The 22,549-nt window shown below is 34.5% G+C and overlaps 1 protein-coding gene across 5 annotated transcripts in view; it reads left to right on the top strand.

The window, feature by feature from the left end:
• Window positions 1-21,152, top strand: part of WDR17 (WD repeat domain 17) — a 35,556-nt gene extending 14,404 nt beyond the window's left edge. The window contains exons 9-30 of one of the 5 annotated variants that reach the window (XM_054382869.1): window positions 1,002-1,093; window positions 2,203-2,285; window positions 3,137-3,223; window positions 3,908-4,072; window positions 5,558-5,760; window positions 5,901-6,050; window positions 6,142-6,272; window positions 7,316-7,441; window positions 8,691-8,846; window positions 9,120-9,184; window positions 9,568-9,700; window positions 10,519-10,610; window positions 11,484-11,583; window positions 12,673-12,812; window positions 14,000-14,020; window positions 14,984-15,095; window positions 16,031-16,172; window positions 16,261-16,363; window positions 17,097-17,198; window positions 18,967-19,062; window positions 19,243-19,426; window positions 21,033-21,152. In XM_054382869.1, the coding sequence (XP_054238844.1) occupies window positions 1,002-1,093; window positions 2,203-2,285; window positions 3,137-3,223; window positions 3,908-4,072; window positions 5,558-5,760; window positions 5,901-6,050; window positions 6,142-6,272; window positions 7,316-7,441; window positions 8,691-8,846; window positions 9,120-9,184; window positions 9,568-9,700; window positions 10,519-10,610; window positions 11,484-11,583; window positions 12,673-12,812; window positions 14,000-14,020; window positions 14,984-15,095; window positions 16,031-16,172; window positions 16,261-16,363; window positions 17,097-17,198; window positions 18,967-19,062; window positions 19,243-19,426; window positions 21,033-21,152 (2,603 nt within the window). Of the gene's footprint in view, window positions 1-1,001; window positions 1,094-2,202; window positions 2,286-3,136; window positions 3,224-3,907; window positions 4,073-5,557; window positions 5,761-5,900; window positions 6,051-6,141; window positions 6,273-7,315; window positions 7,442-8,690; window positions 8,847-9,119; window positions 9,185-9,567; window positions 9,701-10,518; window positions 10,611-11,483; window positions 11,584-12,672; window positions 12,813-13,999; window positions 14,021-14,961; window positions 15,096-16,030; window positions 16,173-16,260; window positions 16,364-17,096; window positions 17,199-18,966; window positions 19,063-19,242; window positions 19,427-21,032 lie in introns of all 5 variants that reach the window. The other 4 variants (XM_054382865.1, XM_054382867.1, XM_054382866.1 and 1 more) reach the window with 4 other exon arrangements.
• The last annotated feature ends 1,397 nt before the right edge of the window (window positions 21,153-22,549 follow it).

The following is a 22,549-nucleotide window of genomic DNA, read 5'->3' as shown; positions in this document are numbered from 1 at the left end:
GGTTTGTAGTAGTATCTCACATTGAGAGAATACTTTGTTAACTTGGGGTGATGATTTTCAAGTCTTGCATTCTGATTTTTTTTTACATAAAAGGCAAAAAAAGTTAACTAGCTGAAAGTATGTGCTTTGACTTTGCTTCCTTACCATCCAGACCAAAAGCTCCTATCCATCCCATGCCGAACTTTCCCTGCTTCTTTCACATCCCTTACTCTTAGAGAGTTCCTCTTTGCCTTGTACTTTATTCCTAAGGTATAACTGAATGGATACCACCATTTGTATTTAGTCTTAAAAGACCTTTGAACTTAGTGATTACTCAATTTTTCCAACCCTATCATTCTCCTACCTGAATATTTCAGGTTCTCCCTGTGGAATCATGTATTGAAGATTTTCCACCACAGAGCGTGTGGTTACAGATTCAGCTACGTAATTGCTGGGCTTAGGGCGGCAGTCATGCAAGATTAAGAAAAAGTACTGTTAGATGTTCTGTCACAGTCTTCCTGATATGTCTTAATATGCAGGGAACTTGAAAATAATATCTCTAGATGATACAACTTTGTGCTTGAAACATTAAGATTATATCTTTCTTCAGTTTGAGTTGTATGTGTTGTGGATGTTATTTCATAGAGTCATAGAATGGTAGAGGTTGGAAGAGTCTTCCAAAGCTCATCAAGTCCAATGCTCCTGCCAAAGCAGGATCACCTAGAGATCTTTTTTTTTCCCTTTTGCCACCTTAACTTTGAACAGAGATTCAGAATATACAACAATACAACTTTTATTTTGCCTTTACTCAAAATAAGAATGTGGAAAAGCAGGTTGGAGTTTTGTTGAAATTAATGTTTGTGATTTAATATCAAATGCTGTCCTTAAACTATGAAAAACTCTCGTTTATGTACCTGTTCTGTTTATGTTACGTTTCTTGAAGTTACAGTATGAACTCATTAGTCAAATGATATTGTGATCTTATATTTATTGTGAGGTCTTACAAATGTCTTTCTCTAAAGGAGATCTGAACTGCATAGCAGGTGCAACATCCAGAAATGGTGGTTTCATCTGGGATGTCAGAAAAGGCAAAATTATAACCAGATTCAGTGAGGTAAGCTGAGATTACTTCTTTTTTTGTCTATATGAAAGTAATTTAGGTGTTGTCTCTATTGTCTATAAAAAAATGAGTCAGAGTTCATATTTTTATAAAAGGTTGCTATAATATAAATATCTGTATAAAGATTATGTGGATGCCAGCTTATGTCTGAGGCATTTTTACCTCCTCAGACTGAGTTTGTGATGTGAGAATGATGAAGCACTAAATGATCTCCTTTCTTAAAACTGGTCCTGTAATGATACACAGCAAAAGCATAGCTGATTCTTTCTTAAACATGTAAATATACGTGGAAGTATAGACTTGGTAACAAAATGTAAAATAATGTTCTGTATTTTCATACATAAGACACAGAAAAAAATTTATGTCCTTGAAGTCTGGATCCATAAAACTGTATTTTGCAGCACACTGAACAGTTGGCCTTATTTAGAATCTTGCCTTTTGTTACCTGAAATCTGTGCAAGTCCTGAAGCTGTAGCATAATTGTTAATGGCATAAGGAGCTATTTAATACTGTTTTGTGTATTGGTATACAGCTGTAATATTCAGATAATGCAGACATAATTAACCGCAGCATCTGCTGCTAGGATGTTTTTAAGAAGACAAGGATGGTGTATTGGGGGATGGAGAACTGGGGAGGTGGGCACAAAACATTAATGAGTTCTTCAGTTATAGCACCCACAAAATTAGCACTTGTGCTACTAAACTTCCTTTCTCAAATACTCATCCTAATATATGTCCCATACCACAATTATTCATGCCCACTAACTTCATTATTCCACAAAGCAGCTAGCCCCTTTTTTTTCAGTCTTCTGGTTTTTATAGTTATGCACTTCTCATTCTTCAACTTGACCCAGTTCTATCTCTTAGATCCTGAAGAATATTGTATTTTTACTGTGTCTCTGCCCTCAGCCCAAATTTTTGGACTTGGATTCTCAAATGTCATAGCTGTATTGAGGACTGATTACAATGTGATTTTGCACCGTATACATTGCTGGGAGAAAAGGGATAAACCCATAGGAGAACAATACAAAAAAGATGAGTCAACAGATGAGAGAAAAAGGGGTGAATTATTTCTTATTGATAGGTATTTTGCATTTTTTGAAGCATGGAAAGAATGGAATCTTCTGCATTGCCTGGAGTCATAAAGATTCCAAAAGAATAGCAACCTGCAGCAGTGATGGATTTTGGTGAGTGTTACTGGAAAAGAAAACCTAACTCCTAAGTGCACTTGTCAAGTCAGTAAACTTTGCCAGGTCTATCAGTGATTAATTGTAAAATTTTTCTTATTAGAAAAATATTTATTATATTAATCTCATGTTAGGATATGTTTCTCATGATTTTAAAAATTAAATAGTTGCAAGAAGAAGAGTATGTAAGACACTGATAGTGAAATGGAATAATGATTTTTATTTAGCCAGGAATACCCTAGATTTCTTGTGTAGATGTGAAGGAGACTTCAAAAGCTATCCTACTTTACTTGCCTTTGTTTTAAAAAAAATTTATGTCTGTTGTTTGAATGACTAGGAACCACTATTTTAGAACAAAGTAATTGCAATGATACTATTTCAGGAGTGTAATAGCTGATTTGTAAAAAATTGCAAATGCCCATTGTGAACGACTTTGCATGTGTTATGTTTCAGTAGATTTTTAAATGTTCATTCTTCTCCTTTGCTACCCACATTATTTCAGCTCAAACACAATGAGCATGAATTTTAGAAAACAATCAGCTTTAAAAAAAAAAGTCCCTAAAGATCTGCTTAAAGCTATAGCTACAACTTTGATTTAGGGCTATGAAGATCCTTTCAGTGGACATCTTTACAGCACTTCTGAAAGAACACTGACTCTGAAGTCAAGTTAAATCTTTTGTTGGGACATATATAGTTAAGCTTGTAGTTGACAGGCTGTAGGAATAAAAATGTCTCATTTTCTTTGCTACACATTTGGCTACCTGGCTTATTTGCACAGAATCAAACTTGATTTTGGGTAGTGTACTCAGAATGCATTTTTCCTCACAATATTACATTGTAATTGGTTTCAGTATCATTCGAACCATCGATGGCAAGGTCCTTCACAAGTACAAACATCCAGCTGCAGTGTTTGGATGTGACTGGAGTCAAAATAACAAGTAAGTAAAAATTAACCCAACTAATTGATACTTTTTAAATTGATTAACAATAAAGTAACACAAAGCTACTCATAATGTGATTTTAGAGCTCTGAAATGTTTTCTGTTCCACAGTAGGATATGTCTGTAGCAGCTTTTTATTCCCAGTAGTATATTTTATTGCCTTGCATGAACTTACTTAACTTTCAAAGGAGGATCTTTTCCCATTGATGAGAGAAAAAATAAGAAAAGTTCTCTGGGTAAATATGTAATGGGGAACAGGAGGGATGGGGAAGGCATTCAATACTGTTTAGATTGGTTTCCTTCTAATGACTGCTAAGCTGAAGATGTAGCAGGCCACTAAATACGTATTTGATATATGTTAATAGAACTTTTATCCAAAAAAAAATTGTGCAGTGATTCAGTCGATTAATAGTTTTGTGTTGGGCGCTTGATCAGACTGTAGTGCAAATACTCTCCTCTTTTGTAACTAATAGATCTTCATCATTTTTTTTCTGATGTAGCATATTTATTTGGGTTATCAATAATTATAAAGAGACAAAAGAGAAGCAAAAATGCTTCTTTAAAAAACACACTTTTAAAAAGTAAATTGTGAAATACATACCATATTTATTTTTAAACGAAAAAAGCATAAGTTCTTTTGATGATCTCTCTGACCAAAGATTTTACCATTTTTATTTTGCAGAGATATGATTGCTACTGGTTGTGAGGATAAAAATGTTCGTGTTTACTACTTGGCAACGAGCTCTGATCAGCCATTGAAAGTTTTTTCAGGACATACTGCAAAGGTGTTTCATGTACGATGGTCTCCTCTGAGAGAAGGAATCCTCTGCAGTGGCTCTGATGATGGGTGTGTAATTCTGATCTGTTGGAAAACTTAAAACCTCAAGCAAGAATATGAGAAAAATTTTGTATTTTTAGTTATGCTGGTACTGGCACCTTTGAAAAGCCTGTGAATAATATAATAATCTAAATCTCTGCCTTGTTAAGACTCAGGCTGTAGATTTACAAATAGCTTAATATAGTATTTGGCAGCAGGATCATTATCTAAAATTGCTACAACTGCTGGAACAGTGCAACTTTACAAATACTTTACAAAGATTAGAGTCAGTGACTGATACCTGTTACTCCCATTAATGATAAAAGGGGAATACTACACACTTACATTATGTATTTAAGATGTGAGTGCAAGGCCTCCTTTATTTGATGTCTTTGAAATGTATAATTAGGTATAACCTGTGGAGATTTTTAATAAGTGCTAGGTACTTCAGTTTGGTTTTGATGACATTTCCTGAGGGACAGCACATTAGTCTATGGTATAAGCAGGAGGATTTTCCTATGACTTTTCTGCAGAGTATGCAGGATCACAGGTTTAGAGTATTGGCTTCTATTGCTTTCCCCAGTATCATTCATTAGATGTCTACGCTCACAGCAAAATCTATACTGGAATGACTGCTGAATAAAACAAACTTGACTAAAGAATTCTTCTACATGTAAATCCTATTTCATGTGGGTGCAATGAATCCAAAATTTTGTCATAGTGTCATTATGAAATATACTGATGTTATTACCTATCATGGCTATGTAATAAGACTTGATTACAGAGGGATTTCCAGAATACAGTCACACTTTCACTTTTGGGGCTAGTTCTTGACCCAGTGCACCATGAACCTGCTTATCCCACCATTGGAGAACTTCTCTAAAAGGATGCTGTGAAGGACAGTATCAAAGCCTTATTAAAATACAGTCACTAGGCATGCAACCTTACCATAGAAGAATAACAAATTAGTTAAACTGGATGTTCCTTTTGTGAACCCATGCTGACTGCCTGTGCCTGATGATTTCATTATTCTTTAAATGCCTTTCAGTACTACCCTGTATGATCTTCATAGTTTCTATAGGAACTGCAGGTTAAATTAGCAGATCTGTAGTTTCCAGGGTCTGTCAGAAGGCTCTTAGGAGAGAGATATCTTACAGTTTTGCTTTCCTTTCCTTTCATTTTTTTTTCATTTTGGCTGTTCTAACATAATTTTATTATGCATGCAGGCATACAGGCAACTTTTCTCTCATTGACATGCAAGATAAGGAGCATGTGAGATTTTTGAAGACTATGGTAGATAGAATAGTTCCTTACTCTGGTGAACTGTCTTTGGTATATTTTGTATCCTGCCCTAAACATGAAAGGCACGGGCTTCAACCTCTCCAATTAGAACTTCTGTAAACATATTGCAAATGAGTATTCTGATGAATTTGCTTACCATATTGACGAAGTAGAGAGAAAATGATATTTCAGTAGGTGATTTGATGGACATAGGTCTTTTTAATCCTGTTTCAGTACTGTTCGGATATGGGATTATACACAGGATGCTTGTATAAATATTCTTAGTGGACATACAGCTCCAGTACGGGGACTGATGTGGAACCCTGAAATTCCCTACCTTCTAATATCTGGCAGTTGGGACTATACAATTCGAGCCTGGGACACAAGAGATGGAACATGTTTGGACACAGTTTATGATCATGGTGCAGATGTATATGGTAATATTTTAAAATTTTGTTTTATTTTGGTATTGAAATGCATTTGAAAATATTTTACAATGTATAAAATAGCTTAATCAAACTAGTTATTAGATAAACTTAATTATTTGACTACATTTTAAAATGCTTTTCTCTGCTAGGATTAACATGTCATCCTAGTCGTCCGTTTACTATGGCATCTTGCTCTCGTGACTCTACTGTGAGACTCTGGTCATTGGCACCTCTTATAAACCCTCTACAAATAAATATCTTAGTGGATAGATGTTGGGATGAGATTATCAGTAATACAGGTAAGTAAGTTGTATATACTGTCATTTTAATTTTCTGCATGTTACTTTATTTCTTTTTTAGTTCTCATGTATAAATCTTTGTATATGTTAGATCGGGCTATAGAATCTGGTGCTCCTCCTTTGCTGTGTGGTAAAGTTTCCAAGGACATTAAACAAGAAGTGGAAAAATTGACAGGAAATCCTCGAGGAAAAAAACTAAGGTGGTTTTCAGAATGTTTTTCAGTAAGTATTCTGCAAACTTAAGGATGTTGTCACTGAGCATGACTTTCTTTTCTGAAGTTAATCTTCAAAAATGAAATTTCTTCTCTACAATAATTTTTGTCTCTCTTTCTAAAGGGAGCTCAGAAAATAGGCAGAACTCAATTCTGTCCCTTAGCAGTTCTGCACGCAAAAATGTTCGTGACTGAGTTGTTTGTCAGTTGTGAACACCAGTTTTTCACGAAGTGAAATTGATGGAGTAATTTAATTATCCATAGGAAAAGTGCTTTGACAAAAATTTTAAATCACTGCTGCCTTTCTGTGCAGTTGAGTTAAAAACTCAACTGTGAGTCCCTATCAGTGCTTACCTGCATAGAAGCTGAACCCCAGGTAGAACAAAGATTTGTCCTTATATTACAGCTTGTCTCAAGCACTGCTGTAATATAAGTCAGTACAGTAGTCTACAAAGAGTTGGTTCACCCAAAGAATTTGGTTTGATTTCTAACTAAATTCAAATGTGTGATTTGTAAAATACTGAAAAAATCTTCCTCAGTTCTGTGAATTACAAATACTGACATTTCCCGGTTTAAATTTTTTTAAATATAATTCCTTGGTTTACAGAAGTTATAAATGTTGACATCCTGTGTTGATCCGAGAGTAAAGCTATTATAAGAATTATAACATTTTCTAAGAACAAAAGCTTTTTTTTATCATCTCTGTTCAGTGCTTTTTGAGTCCAGAAAATTAGAAGTGTTGTGCTTAAAGTATAGGGAGTCAATTACAAGCTCTAAGGGATTGAAAATACAGAAAATTGTCTCTCTTTTCTTTTTTAACTCTTTGTAGGATCTTCTAGTTTTCATCAGCTCAGAACTGATTTGTAATCCTTAGAAAAGGATTGTAATTCTTAGAGAAGTTTCATGTCTTCATAGTATAGCTTCTAATATTGAAATGGACTGATATTTTATTTCATGGAAGTGACTGATAAATATTTTCCTATGGTTTATAAGTTCAAGTTTCTCTCGTGAACATCCCTGTAACACAGCTCTTTTCTTTTCTAATAAATTTAGCCTCCAGGAGGCAGCAAAAATTTATGGGATTTGGTTGCTGTAATAAATGGACAAGATGACAGTTTGCTTCCACAAAACTATTCCAAAGGAATTATGCATATGAAACATCTCATTAGATTTAGAATGGTAAGTGAACCATGAACAGTATGTGAAAATGGTTGTTAATCCATATAGTATTTCAGTCTTGAAGAATAACATTCAGTGCTATACAAAAGGGTTACAATTTCAATTGCAATTGTGCAGTTCTCTTTGCATGATTCGTCTGCCAGAACAATAGCATCTAGTTAAGTGCATGCATACTCTCTTAAAATGATAGGTTATAATTATTAACTAGGAAATCAGTTTTCAAAATAGAGAAAAGAAATTGCAAAGCAAGCATCACTGCAGCTTGAGTGATGAAGTGATTTCGTCTGCCCGTTATATATTCTGTACTTTTATATTCAATAAAGTGAGTCATATTTGGTTGTATAAACACAAAGTTTGTAGTTATGTTCAGATGCAGGTACAGGGGTACTCAGGTCTGAAAATGAAGGAGAGTCAGCAGAAATAGGTTATCTAGCTGCCTGGAAGAAGGAATGGAAAAATAAGAACCTGCCATTAATACAGATAATGCAGCTGAAGAGTGAGTCAGATATGAATATGAAATTCAAGTACTAGGCCATAAATTTATTAGTAGCTGCATAAATGAATATTCAACCAGACATACAATTTGTGCAGAATATGGGGAACCATGGTTCTGTTGGGGACTTAGGGATACTAAAAAATCCCATACTCTAATGACTGGGTTGGAAATACAGGAATATTTATATCTATTGAAATATCCATATCTATTGTATGCGTATGGAAATGCATTTATTAGTCGTAAAGGTAATGGAGTATGACAGGTGAGGACACAGGTTGAGCCTCTTGTCTTTATTCTTTCTTTATGTGGGCATCATTATAATGGTAATAAGTACAATTTCCAGGTCTGTGGATTATGTTCACATACTCTTTTTAATTTCAAAAAGATCAAGATTTTTACAGTGGACCTCTGGGTGAATTACTACTACATATGAGAAAATGGGCTAAAAAAATGTATATAAATAAGATTAAAGGAAGACAATCAAGGAAAATGTATGTATGCAACAAAACACACAGTTACTTTAACAACTTCACTTTAATCTCATTGTAAAGTCTTCTAATTAGTTCACTGTACTCTCATAGTAATCTCTTTCAATTAGTCTCAAAAGGATTTTTTCCTTAAATTATATCCTTTATATTTCATTGTAATGTTTGACACTAGTTCGTTCTTAAGAAAACTTGTTTAAAACATCAGAGAAGATTGTACTTCTTAAAAAAAAGAAATTAATTTATCTTTCCTTTCTTTCTCTCTCAGTCCAAGGCACAAGAACTGACAACAGTAAAAATGTCCAAGTTTGGAGGTGGTATTGGTGCACCGAGCAAAGAAGAGAGGCTCAAAGAAGCTGCAGAAATACACTTAAGATTAGGACAAATTCAGCGATATTGTGAACTAATGGTAGAACTTGGAGAGGTATAATACCAGAATGTTATTGAAGAACAATGAAATAGGAAGATTTTTGAAAACCAGCTACCCTAGCAAAGATGGGGTAGCAACCAAATGGGTCCCAAATCCAGAAAAGAGTAATCTTGTTACAGTTATTTTTAACATATGTAGACTAGTGCATAGATCATTCCTTACCTCTTAATAAATTTATTTTAATGGAAGAAACATGAAGCTAGTTAGAAAATAGAGCTTCTTCACAAATGAAATAATCAGGTTAAATATATTGCTGCTTTCTTCTAGTGGGACAAAGCTCTCTCAGTAGCACCTGGTGTATCAATGAAATACTGGAGGAAGTTAATGCAAAGGTAAAATAATAAAAATATGATGCTGAATTGTAGCTTCTGTCCTTAAAAAGACACAGAAAAGTAGGAAGGATAAACAGTAGTATCACTTGTAGTTGGCTTTTGTTACAGTGGTCTAGAGATGTTCCTTTTTGTTCACTAAGCTTTGGAATGGAACTATAGAGGATTTCAGTAATTATTTTGTGTACAGGAATCAAAGGGTTAATCATAAATTGCAGCCTTTACTGCAAACTCATTAGTGCAGTATCCAGAGTCTTCTGAGGCCTGGAAAGGCAGATGGGTTTCATTGCAATTCATGTGGTTTCATTTAGCACCTATAGAGATGAGTTTATTGATCAATTAAATATGTAAGTCTCTCTTGTTTATTTATCAATTTGTTTGATTAGGAGAGCTGATCAGTTAATTCAGGAAGAAAATGATGATGTCATCCCATACTGTATAGCTGTTGGAGATGTTAAAAAATTAGTTTCTTTCTTTACTTCAAGAGGCCAGCTTAAAGATGCTCTTCTTATTGCACAGGTATTATATATAACAATGTGGGGGATGTATTTAGCTGTTTGTTTCCAACTCTGAAGATGACATATTTGTCCTTTAGAAATGTCTATCTGTGTGTCATTTTCTAATAGTAGCTGAATGGAGCACAGAATGGAACTTTGAGGTATGCTTAAATTTATAAATATTTAGAAAGATCTTTAGAAAGATCTTCATTTTTCTTGTAGGAGACATATTGTAGGGGTTATTCGTACTGCAATTCATAAAATAGCCTTTTCCTCAAAGTTTTAATCAGGTAATATTAAGCAATAAAATATCAGGACTTTCTTTCCCTTTTAACTGAGCCCAGAGTTTTAATGTTGTTTCGCTAGATACACCTTAAAGCATGTGAAAGAATTTCCTTTTAACCCACACTGATCTCTCATTTAATGTTAGAAAAAAATTATTGCCAGACATGAAAGAGGTTCAGCTTATGCCACCTTTCCAGATTTGCTGGTATACTGAGAAGTATCTATGGAGTTTATCCTTCACTCACAGCCACTTGCTCCTTATGGGGTAAAAATGAAGGTTATAGCCCTCACTGTCCATTTTAAGCATATTCAGATGCCAGAAAAATCCTGTACAAATGCATAGGAAGGAAGAGATCTCTTGCTTCTATATAATTTCTTGTATGGTTGGATGAAACTAGGCTAAGATTTAGGTATGAATAGCTTCATTGGTTTTAAACATTTCCTTTCTTGTAAGTGGGTTTTAGAAGAAATTTTCTAGATCTTATTTTTTTTGCTGCTGAAAAATCGTATTTCATATCCAGTTTCATTCATTAATCATTTTTTACTCACTTCTAGGCAGCTTGTGAGGGAAATATACAGATGTCATCACTCTCCACAACAAGTGGATCTTCAAATTCTGGTGAAAACAATACAGATTGTTATAACGAGTATGTTATTCTAGTTTATATCTAAAGCCTCACTTCAGTGGACAACATGAAGTCTTAAATAAACCTTAATGACTTAATTTGATAATCAGCAATGTAGAATTTGACAAGAAAATATTACATCTCCTGTTACTTAGTTGATAGACTTACTAACTAATGCTGCACTGACTAGTTCCCCTATTGTGGAACCTTCTGGCACCAAAAGAATTTTTCATACATATATATTATAAATATTCTTTTCATTTACTTGCCGTTTAAGGTACCTTCATATGTACCTTATGTATTTATATATTTAAATATCTAGCATACCAACTTAGAAATTTTGGTGAGCATAGTAATATTTAGCATTAACAAGTATCTATGAGAGTCTCTTATGTATCTTTTCCTCCTGAAGCTTCACTTTTCATCAGTGAAGTTTCTGACAATGCACACTAATAGCCATATTTTCATTGTATGTATCCATAAAAAAACCTTCTTGTTTAGAACAGTGCTTAAAAACATAAATTACATTATTAGTGTATATGTGTCATAACAAAAGAAGCTTGGAGGCTGTGTAGTTACTTCATTTACAGGTGCAATTTTTGAACAATTAGAGATATTTATGCAGAGTTAACAGGTACAGAGTGAATACCCAAATACTTGAATTTTCTTCTGTCAATCTGAAGAGACATTTCCATATTGACTCACCTGAATATGCACCAACCTAAGCACTGGATTGCATTTTGGAATCTAGTGGTGTTATTAAGTGAAATTAAAAAAAATTTTAGGGTACAGAAGCAAATGTGGTGACTTGTATACAAATTAAGAGTCAAAGAACTCAAAATTGTAAGTGACCTTGCAGAATGACCTTGCAGAATTCATTTTTTGTTCCTGCAGGCTCCTGCATGAAGTCAGTAAAGAACTAGCAGAATGGTATTTCCAGAATGGCCATGCAGTGCTTGCAGCATGTTGCCATCTGGCTGTTGAAAATATAGAGGTAATTTTTATATTTTTTTTCCTCTTTAACTATGGAAAGGCCAACATTTACTTCCTTTTTATATTTTGAAATCTATGTATCACATGCCAAAATGTGTTACTATAACATTTGCTTGTACATACTTATATAGTTTGATCCTTACAGTATTAAAGTTAGTAGCAAACCTCTTGATTTTATTAAATTCAATTATTTCTTTCATGCACAGAAGCTATTATGTTATTATTTGTTAATATTTTAATATATCTTGTTATATTAGAAAATAAAAGGTAGCTAAGTATCTTATATAGATATATATCCATATTCATATAAATATTACTTTTTACTGTGACTCAAGAGACCCATTCAAACTGGAACTTTACCTGGAGGAATTTGCATTCTACATGACGAAATAAATAGGAAAAAAACCACCCTCAGTACAAAAATAGGGCTGACATGTACGAAATATGTTGCTACTTTTTTTGGTTTTAGTTTTACAAATTTTGCCTTTTTCTCATTCTCTCTGGATTTTGTTGTTGCTGACTGAACATGTTCTTCCTCCTCTATCCCTGCAAAATGAGTAAAATTGCACTAGAGAGAAAACAATAATGAGTTAATGTCTATATTTCAAAACAGACATATTTCAAGCTGTTGTGTAGTCTCTTACTATTCAATATTCTTCTGTCAGTACCTCCAGTTGCCCATAGACAGGAAGAACATTATTGGTTTGGAGTACGACCATTATTGGTTTGGAGTTGAGTCTCCTTTTATCAAGAGAGAGGGGAAATGCATACTCTGAAAGCTAGTGTCCTTATGTAAGAGTGGAAGGAATCATTATGCTTTTTAGCTATGATTTTTATGTAATCTCTTTGGCTGAACAAAGGAAAATTCTGCTAAAGGAAATCTATTTGGATATTTAAAAACTGGTTAACATGTGGTGCACAATTACATATTTAGTTATTCAAGAGACCCAAATTATATATAAAGCTACTTTAATTAATAGATATTTTGTCCTGTAAAAAGCAGTCTCATAAATGAATGTCATATGCTCAACATGGTGAATCCCCAAAAATGCTTGTGTCCCTTAATGATATAATTTTTTCATTGAGCAAGCTTGCGATGGCAAACCTGATTCGTGGAAATGAACTGGAGTTGGCAATCAGTGTGGGTACTGTCTTAGGAGAAAGTGCAGCACAAGCAACACATTATGCCCTAGAATTGCTAGCAAGAAAATGTATGACAGTAACAACATGGTAAGAATTTAATCCAAAGAATTAAATTTAAATTGGTGTACTGCATATTGCCCAAGTAAACATCTGGATTTGTCAGTGCGTTTCCTGTGCTATACTGAGCCCTGATTACAGTTGCACACTGTAATCTCAGATTCTGATTTTCAGCCATTACAGCATATATTTTTTTTTTATTCTGTAGGAAATGATCAGAGATTCATGAATCTCTTCATATTGTGTAGTAAAGAGATACTGGCACAGTATAATACCCCTTGGTCTACTGCATGTATAAGATCAAGCAGGGAGAATCTGGTAGTCAAGGGGCTCTGATATCTGAAGGCTTCCCTTTTTGTTTTTACTGGGTGTTATGCTTCAGGATGTCCAATGACTGGAAACATTTCATTGTAGAGACATACTCAATTGTAGACACCTCAAGGAATACTGAAAGGACCTTGATGGATTAAAAATGAAATTATTTATTGGTGCAATGTTTTCAGGAGTTTGGTTGTTTGCTTTTTGTTGTTTGTGTTTTTTATAAAGTGTGCTAAAATATAAAAAGTCAAACCTAAATATTCCTGCTCTTCCCCATCTTCTCAAATCTACAGCTTTGGGGGAATTTTCATTTTATTCGTGTTTAGCACCCAAATACTGTTAAAAGCAAACTTCTGCTATTGAGAAGGCTGGTGGTATTTTACTTGAGATACTGAATTCCACATATGCAGACTCAGCCACCACCAGATTTTGTTGTTTATCCTGACAGTTTGTGCTTAAAAAACTATTCCATAATTTGTAGGCCATTTTATGAGGGCTTCTTTGGATTTTTTAAAATAAACATTTGATTTCACTTTTTTGACTGAGCCATTTTTAATCACTTTTTTAAAAATGTTTAAATTGCCCATGAAGATGAGTACGTGTGAGTAACTGATCTTGAAAATAGTTGAAGAACTTGTGAAATGTCCTACATTCTGAAAGAGCCTTTCTGTAACTTGGAAAAGTGGCTATTGTATGGTAATACAGTACAACAGATTTTCCAAGGACCTTTTGTCATTAGCTTCATTAGGTTGTCAAAGACTTATTTTGTGTTGAAATTGGTTAACTTGACCCTTAGATTTGCTCTTGTAGTTGAATAACTTTCTATTGGATTTTTCCTCTGTAAAGTAAGAACACAAACAAAAGTTTTGTTCATTAATGTTTCAATGTCTTCCTTATAGCCTTCCATCACTTGGATACAGGTATTTTGCTTGTTTATACAAAGAGATTTGAAAAGCATGTGACTTTACTAATGCTAAAAATAAGCTTAAACAAAGTGTTCTATTTTTTAAATTATCAGCAATATCTTAAAGTGGGATAGAAAGCGGTTGCAAATTTTGGACAGTAGCTTACTCCAAAGGTTTTTAAGCCAAGAACTGCATTCTGAAAATGCAGGGGAACTCAGTAGGATTTTTTTGCCATACACAGGAGCAAGTTAGTCTGTGAGTCACAGGAGAAATGGTTTCTGCATTAATCAAGAGTCACCGAACAACCAGAATAATCACTTATTAAAAGCTTAATTGAGTAACCATTTCAAAATAATTTCTTAATATGTGTTCACTGCTTGTTGTGTTAAGGAGGGGGTAAGAAATGGTAAAAGTTAGGAATATTTCAGAAACATCAGTTAGCTAAAACACCATTTTCCTTTCGGAAGGATGAAAATAGGTATCACATTCTTTTCTTGTATGGTTTCTCTTTTGTAATGCCACAGGAACACTAGCCATTCTGAATCACTGAGAGATGCTTTACGCTGGTGTCATGGAGCTCATGAACACTGGAATTTTGAGGATGGTTTAATGACACAGAGCCACATTAACATGTTTCAAATTGGATAGATCCTACTGTTCCTTCCCATACCTGCTCACTTTTCTTCCATCTCACTTTTGAGGTCATTCTGATGCTTTAGGATTGCACAGCTGTGTAATTCATCAAACTAAAGCAACAGAAAATTAACACATAACTTCCCCCAAAAGATTAATTAATAGATTAAGCCTCATTTATTTGTACCAAAATAGTCTTGGAGACTGAAGCTGCTTCTACTCTTCTCTGGATATAGTATTTTTTTTCAGTAAACTCTTCTTTATAAAAGTAATGTAAAAGGGATAACAGTTTTCTCCTATTACAAACCATCAAGAGTAACTATGTGTCATCTTTTGTTTGTGCAGGGATTTAGCAGCTGATCTTCTTATGATGATTCCTGATAATAAACTGCAGTTAGTAAAACTATGTGCATTTTATCCTGGATGTGTAGCAGAAATAAATGACCTGCATGAAAAGGTACAGTGAAAATGAATTTACCCAAATGATAACAAGAGGTTATGTATTGATTTGTTTACTAATTAAAAAAAAAACCTTCAGGCCAAATGAATCTGCAGGATGAATTTGTCATTAGCAGTCTTATATGTAACGTATCCTTTTTTGCTCTTTCAGTCTTCATTGACTTTATTTTCACTACTGCTCAAGAATAACTTTCTGTATTATTTCTTTGGCATGGGTTACTTCCTGAAGTAGCTTATTATCTACAGAATTACCTGTCAGTATGATTTATAACCTCCTCATAATGGAAGTGCAGCCTAGTCATGTCTTTGCATATCAGCCTTCTGTACTATTCTGAATTTTGTTTTACATTTCGTGTGTGTAATCTCCTTAAATCCCCCCTTTTTCCCTTCAGTAGCAGAAGGGTCTCCACTAACAATATTCAATTCAGACTGCACATCTATTAAGCAGTAGTAAAAGTTCATGACAACATTGGCAATGGAAACTGGTACTGCTTAAATCAAAAGTTAGGGAACTTTTTTTCTGCTGTGTTGTTCTCTGGTCTAGATGGCTTTCTTAACATGCATTATATGCAAGTATGTCCTTTCAAACAATGACTCATCTTTCTGTGAGAGTTTGAGATTATTATGTAACTAGTCATAGAACAAGACAGAATGGCCTCAAGCAGCACCCAGGAGGATTAGACTGGACATTAGGAAACATTCTTTTACTGAAAGGGTTGTCAGGCATTGGAATAGGCTGCCCAGGGAGGTGGTTGAGTCACCATCCCTGGATGTAGTTAAAACCTGTGTAGATGCATTGCCTGGGAATATGGCTTAGTGGTGGACTTGGCAGATGAAGGTTAATAGTTGGAGTCTGTGCAAACTTCCGAATTTCTCTGCATCTTAGAGAACTGAACTTTGCAATCATCCTTTGGCATAATCTTTGTTTTCCAGTGTAATCTTCCTGATGTAGAAGAGTGCATGCGGTTGGCAGAGACAATTCAGGCAGATGGGGATATATTTGAAACTATAAAATACTATTTGTTAAGCACAGAACCTGAAAAGGCTCTCCCGATTGGCATTCAGTATGTGAAAGGTAAACACTGGAATGGAAAAACCTTTTAAAGCTTAAATGATTTCTGTAGGTTGCCTTTTGAGATCATTTTGTTTCTGTTTTTCAACAGAACAACTTTGTGGCTCAGATTGGACTTTAGATTCAGTGTGTCCATACCTTGATCTTCTAAGTTACGTTCGCACCGAACGACTGGTGTTGCATAAATGTAGTGAGTGAGTATATTTTCCATAAAAATGGAATTTCAATGAAAGGAAACTTTTGGAATTGAAAAAAAAACCAACAATAACCAAACCAGATATTTTACTGCTTCTTTCTTTATGGGGTATTCACAACGGAAGAATCAATGTTGATTGAAGAATTTGAAGAATCTCACTTCAATCAGCTCTGGTTTCAGTTTCCTGAAGGAAAAGAGCAGTGGTTCACGTAACATGGGTTTTTATATCAAAGTATTACGGAAATTTGAGCTGAGAGTGATAGCTCTCAGAATTAAGTCTAAAATAGTTGAATAGCTGAGGTTCACCTTTATCAGAGATAGCTGAGGCTAGGCCTGGATGTCTGCACAGGTGTGCATGTGACTAAAAAGAGCAAAAATCTTAACTTTTTTCTGTGGCCTATGCGAAAACTTGATAAAATTCAAGTAGCATGCTAATACGTGGGTCAATTTTATTTACATTTAAAGGGTCTTAGTGATGTTAGTTTTTGTAATGCTGCATGATTGTGCTTCAATAACTATGTCTTGTACATGCAATTTAAAATTTAATAATTAAGATCAATATAAAGCAGATGGATTCTTTTTAACAATTACATCACATGGAAAGTTAGCATAAGCAGTAAAAATTTATTCTCCACAAAAGATGGATGGCTAAATTAGGTTTTGAAACTATAATTTGAAAATGAGTTGTTTTTGCTTGTAGTTCTTCATGATTAGTATTTGTCCATTTATAGATTTCGGAATGAGTTGTTGATTTTGTGTGGTTACATTGGAGCTTTACTTGCTATCAGAAGACAGTACAACAGCATTGTACCTGCACTTTATGAGTATACAAGGTAATATTATGCCTTCAGTAACACTGAGAAATCTCAGTCCCTATTATGACATATGCTGTACATTGTCTGCACTTCCCTCTCTAAACGTTTCCTCCCCTTCTGCCCCCATCCACCTGGAAAAATAAGTAAATCTGAGTTCTCAGCTCTGTTATAAGGGTGTGGCCATGTCTGCATATAGAACCTTCCTTACTTTATACAGAATTTTCTGAGGTTATGCAACAAGTTGTGAATCCAGGATTTCGGTCAAACTCTTATTTCAGTAAGGAAAACAATTTCTAGAAGTAGATGGGTATTCAGCATTACCTCCATGCATGAATATATATTGACAGTAAGAGTTCCAATTTAATATCTGTGTGTAGACCATTTGTCAAAACTTGCTTAGTGGCAACAAGGTTGCTTTGAATTTAGAGCTCATGATTGGGCACTAGCTTGATTCCTACCAAGAAACCTGGCTTGACCTTCTGTTACTCAGAGAGCTAATATTCCGAGGCATTAATACACTTGACCTAGCCCACTTGATCTGACCTGGCCTGGTCCTGCCCATATGACCTAGGTCAGTCCCAAACAGTCACCTGACTTGACCTGATCTGTCTACATCTGCCTGATTAGACTCGAGTGACTTGCAACAGCTCAATTTATCATTCAATCATAGAATGGTTTGGGTTGGAAGGAACTTACAAAGGTCATCTAGTCCACCCCCCCTGGAGTGAGCAGGGAAATCCTCCATTAGATCAGGTTGCACAGAGCCCTGTCAAGCCTGACCTTGAATATCTCTAAGGACTGGACCTCAAATACTTTTCTGGGCAACCTGTTCCAGTGTCCCACTACCCTCATGGCAAAGAACTTCCTCCTAATGTCCAACCTAAAGCTATGCTTCTCTGATTTCAAACCTTTGCCCCTCATCCTATCACTACAGGCCTTTGTGAACAGTCCCTCTCTAGCCTTCTTGTAGGCCCCCTTCAGGTACTGGAAGCCTTCTATTAGATTTTCCCCGAGTCTTCTCTTCTCCAAGATGAACAACCCTATCTTGCTTAAACTGTCCTCGTAGGAGAGATGTTCCAGTGCTGGATGTTCCAGATGTTCCATAGAACAACACTGTATTTTTTTTTCTTTAGATTAACCAATGTTTTCAGGATTCATAGATTTTTCAGATTCCAGCTCATCTTAAAATGGGCACTTAAAAGCTTGGGATGGATATTTTTAAGGTATCCCACCACAAATGAAAATTTGATGAATTAGGTCAAGTAATAACTGTGCCTTGAATTATGATTTGATAAATAAAAATGCATCTACTGCAAGGGTTCTGAAATTGGTTTCTGCAAGAAACCAGGTGAAACAAGGCTGTCCTAGAGCATATAGTGAACCATGCTACTCAACTGTATTTTTAACATACCTACTATATATATAGGCAAAATGAGTCCTTAATTTTGGTAAAGTTATCATTACAAAATAAAAATGCATACAGCCCCAAAATCTACAATGGTATCAAAGAAAAAAAAAAGAATCAGAGTGAATTAAAAGCAAGCTTAAATAAGAAAGTGTACATTATGGATAATTAAAGCCAGACTTAAATGAAGAGCTTTACTTTTATATCTAGTAATTTAATATTTCTAAGGTTTAATATAATGATTATTGTGAAGGATCAATTTATTTCCATAAAGTTATTTTCAAATCTTGTCAAAAATAGTTTTATATTATGACAGTCTGTCTTGTTTTTAAGTACTTAATTATTAGAATTAATTTGGACTTTAATTGCATTCCTTTTCAGTCAGCTGTTAAAAAGACGGGAAGTATCTGTACCTTTGAGAATCGAACAGCTTTCTGAGGAGCTAGATGCATGGAGAGCTTGTACTCAATTAAACAAGTAGGTGGAAAAACACAAAATAACCACGAAGGAGAGTGTTTAACCGTTCAGTTGTAAAAGCATCATTTATTTCCTTTATAAAACCTGAGTATGAATGTGAAAGGAAAGAGTACTTTGTGGCTCTTATTTCTGACAGAAATGAAGATGTACGGTTGAAAACTGAGTGTCTTTTGTTTGTAGGCCCACCGATGACTTGCCATGCACTCCGCCTTCTGAGTCACAAAGAACAGTGTATTCCGTACTTGTATCCCGAATACAAGAGGAGCCTCTGAAAGGAATGGTTGGGCCAGATTATGTCGCTGGCTCAAATCTTCCTAGTCATTCAGATGCTCACATCTCTTGTTTGACAGGGCTAAGGATACAGGTATGGTTTCAGAGAGTTGGTATGTTCTTTCTTGGTGATAGCATTGACTAGTTGTGAGATTGCCATAAATCTAAGGCACCTCTTATCATTTGAGAGGAAAAACATTTTCCTTGTTGCCATAGTTGCAGAAGTTAAAAGAGGACAGGGACTGACTTCTGCTGTATAAGAAAGGCTATAAAAAGAATTATCCAGCCCAATAATGACCTAGTTTCCTAATACAAAACTTTTTTCATTTCCATGGGAAAGGCAGATTTCCATTGCCAAATGTTCTGTCTAAAGTGTGTGCAACATCACTACATATTAAAATCATTCTGTTGTTGGTACATATTTCCAGAATGATAAATACCATAAAACTTGTAATTTGTGATTGATTAAAGCCAGGTATTAGAAGACTAAATATTGAAACATATTTATTCATCACTCACATAAAGCTTTGTGCTCAAAACATAACAGTCCTTTTATTACCTCTTTGGTATATGTTATGCCCATAAAAGGAAAACTGACTGACTCTGGAAACACTGTTTTTAGGCTCCTGTTTCCAGACAGTGCCTCAGTGTGAATTTACTCTCTTATACGAGGCCAAATCTGTTTTCTCTGTCCAGTGCAAGCTGCGAGTATCAGGGATAGTTTTGCATTGGGAATGGTTGGTTGCAGGATGTTAATGGGATTTTTGAGGTAAACAATTCACAACTGTACACCATCAAATTTAGAAGTAACTTGCTGCCAACACTTCCACATTAGATCAGTGGTCTCTGGCTATGGATGTACTCTCAATGTTGGCTAACAGCCATGTAAAGCTGCCTTTGTTAAAATCCGTTCTACAAGAATAGCAAATGTGGTGTCACCAGCTTGTCTCTACAGTGTCATTATTTCTGGATTAGTGACCATGACAAGTCATTGTTTTAGGCATGCAGATCAGCTCACAAATCGCTTAGTTAATACTAAGGTAGAGTAGCCTAATTGCATGGGGTTTACAAGTTTTAAGTAGCAAGTTCGGAGAGCTGGTCTTTTAAGAATTCACTTGAAATGCAGCCTTGAGACCATGTATTGTCAAGTGAGGAAATTAAGAAATACCTCTTCTTCCACTAGATACATTAGTATTTTGTCTTTTTCATAGTGAACCTTTGAAATTATTCTTTTGGCCTGCATGTAGACTCCATGTTTTCAAACAGTTCATGGAGGCATTACAATGTTTTTTGTAGATGGGAAAGTACTCAAGATCAGCACACAACAGACACAATGAAATCAGTACAGTATTCTGAAGGAAAAAAAACCCTCGATTCTTCATTTTCTAATTCAGGCTGAATTTAACTCTAGAATAATTGCCAAACATATATAAAATACTGCAGTTATTAAAAATCAAACTAAAAGTTTAAGGATTATGAAATAACAGGTCTCTGGATTTTGGAGCGTAACAAGTTCACTCAGTTTGTAGTGTGTAATTATTAAAGCTTTAAAGTGGCAAAGTACAGTTCAGTACAATTGTAGACAATAGTTATAAATCAGCTTTGGATGTTCTCAGATAACACTGCTTTCTGTTGTGGTGGCTTTTTCATAACACCTGTGTACTTTTTCTTTCCCTCATCAAATAATTTTTGCTGTACAGGGTCCAGTGTTCTTCCTTGAAGATGGAAAATCTGCTGTTTCACTGAATGATGCTTTGATGTGGGCCAAAGTGAATCCTTTTTCACCACTAGGAACAGGAATACGACTTAACCCATTTTGACGAGGTGTTTTCCTCTGTAAATTGTAGTGTTTAAAATAAAACTTTGGAGGTTAATACTGATTTAACTTTGATTGTCAAACGACAGAAAGATAGCAGTTGACTCCTCCTGAAGGGCAATTACTTGGACTTTGAAAATTGCAAAATGAGAACAAGATTTCTATCCAAATGTTTGTTGATAATCCAAAGAAAAAATTATTTGAGAATCCAAAGAAAACAAAAGTCTTAACTTCATGGACAGCCATGTTTTTTTTTAAATAAAAATAGGCATATTTGTCAACTCTGTGTAAATAGATGCCTTGCAAAGAAAGCAACTATCTGCACATTATCAAAATATGGATAACAAACTGTGAAATCCATAGACACACTTTCAAATACATAACAACAGAATGACTTTATTGATAGCCACTGTAACCTGTTTCTAGAATGACTAGGATCCTACAGCTGTTCCACATGTTGTGTTCCCCCTTTTTAATTGTAACAAATTTTTACACACAGGATTCTATAGCAAAAGAAAATTTTTAAAAGTACTTAGATTATTATTTTATTTTGTCCATTAGTTGTTGTACTTAAGAGCAGTACAAAGATGTTTATTAACATTTTGGTTATATAGGTAGATGATAAAATTCTGTTTTCTTCTAAGTCCATTTTTGACAACTGTTCCCCATGTACTTTCACTGGAAGCTAAAACCTATTTATAAAATGTTTGTTTGTTTGTTTTCTTGAAATAACAAAGGGTTTGTAAAGAACAAACATCAAATGTATTAAAATTATTTAAACGCATTATGTACATTTTAAATACTTGTTTTCGTTTTACATTTTTTATTAGTTATAAATGCACATATAGTATGACAGACCAGAAGTAAATAGTTTTGGATATATTTTTATTTATTAAAACTGCTCAAATGGAAAGAACATTATAGCAATAGAATACTAAGACTATTTAAATTTTAAAGCTGTGTATATTATGGAATTTAATCATAAGGCAAATCTTACTAATAATTCCCATCAGAATTACTCACCTCTAGAAAATTAATTTTTGCACACAAGCAAAAATCTGCTTTATCTGTTGTTACATTTTTTTGCTGCTATTTAAAAATAAATTGTACAATCCCGATAGTTACATAAAATGTAAAGAAATTCCAGTTAAAAATTGGCAGAACTATTTCTTCAGAAATTGTTTTAAAACTGGAAATGACATCTGTTTTAGCAGGCTCTATGGAACAAAATCCTCAATGCCTTTATTTAATTAGAAGTAACGACGCCACCACGGTGGAGAGGTGGGATGGAGATTAAAAATAAAAAGAAATCCCATGTTTTGTGTTTCGTTGGGTTTTTTTTCTCTTTAAAAAGTTACAATTTCACTCTGCCACTGTTCTAGTGTATTACTACAAGGTTTC

Source organism: Indicator indicator, chromosome 8, assembly GCF_027791375.1.
Source record: "Indicator indicator isolate 239-I01 chromosome 8, UM_Iind_1.1, whole genome shotgun sequence".
NCBI classification, from domain to species: Eukaryota; Metazoa; Chordata; class Aves; order Piciformes; family Indicatoridae; genus Indicator; species Indicator indicator.
This window is presented reverse-complemented; position numbering and strand designations above follow the sequence as displayed.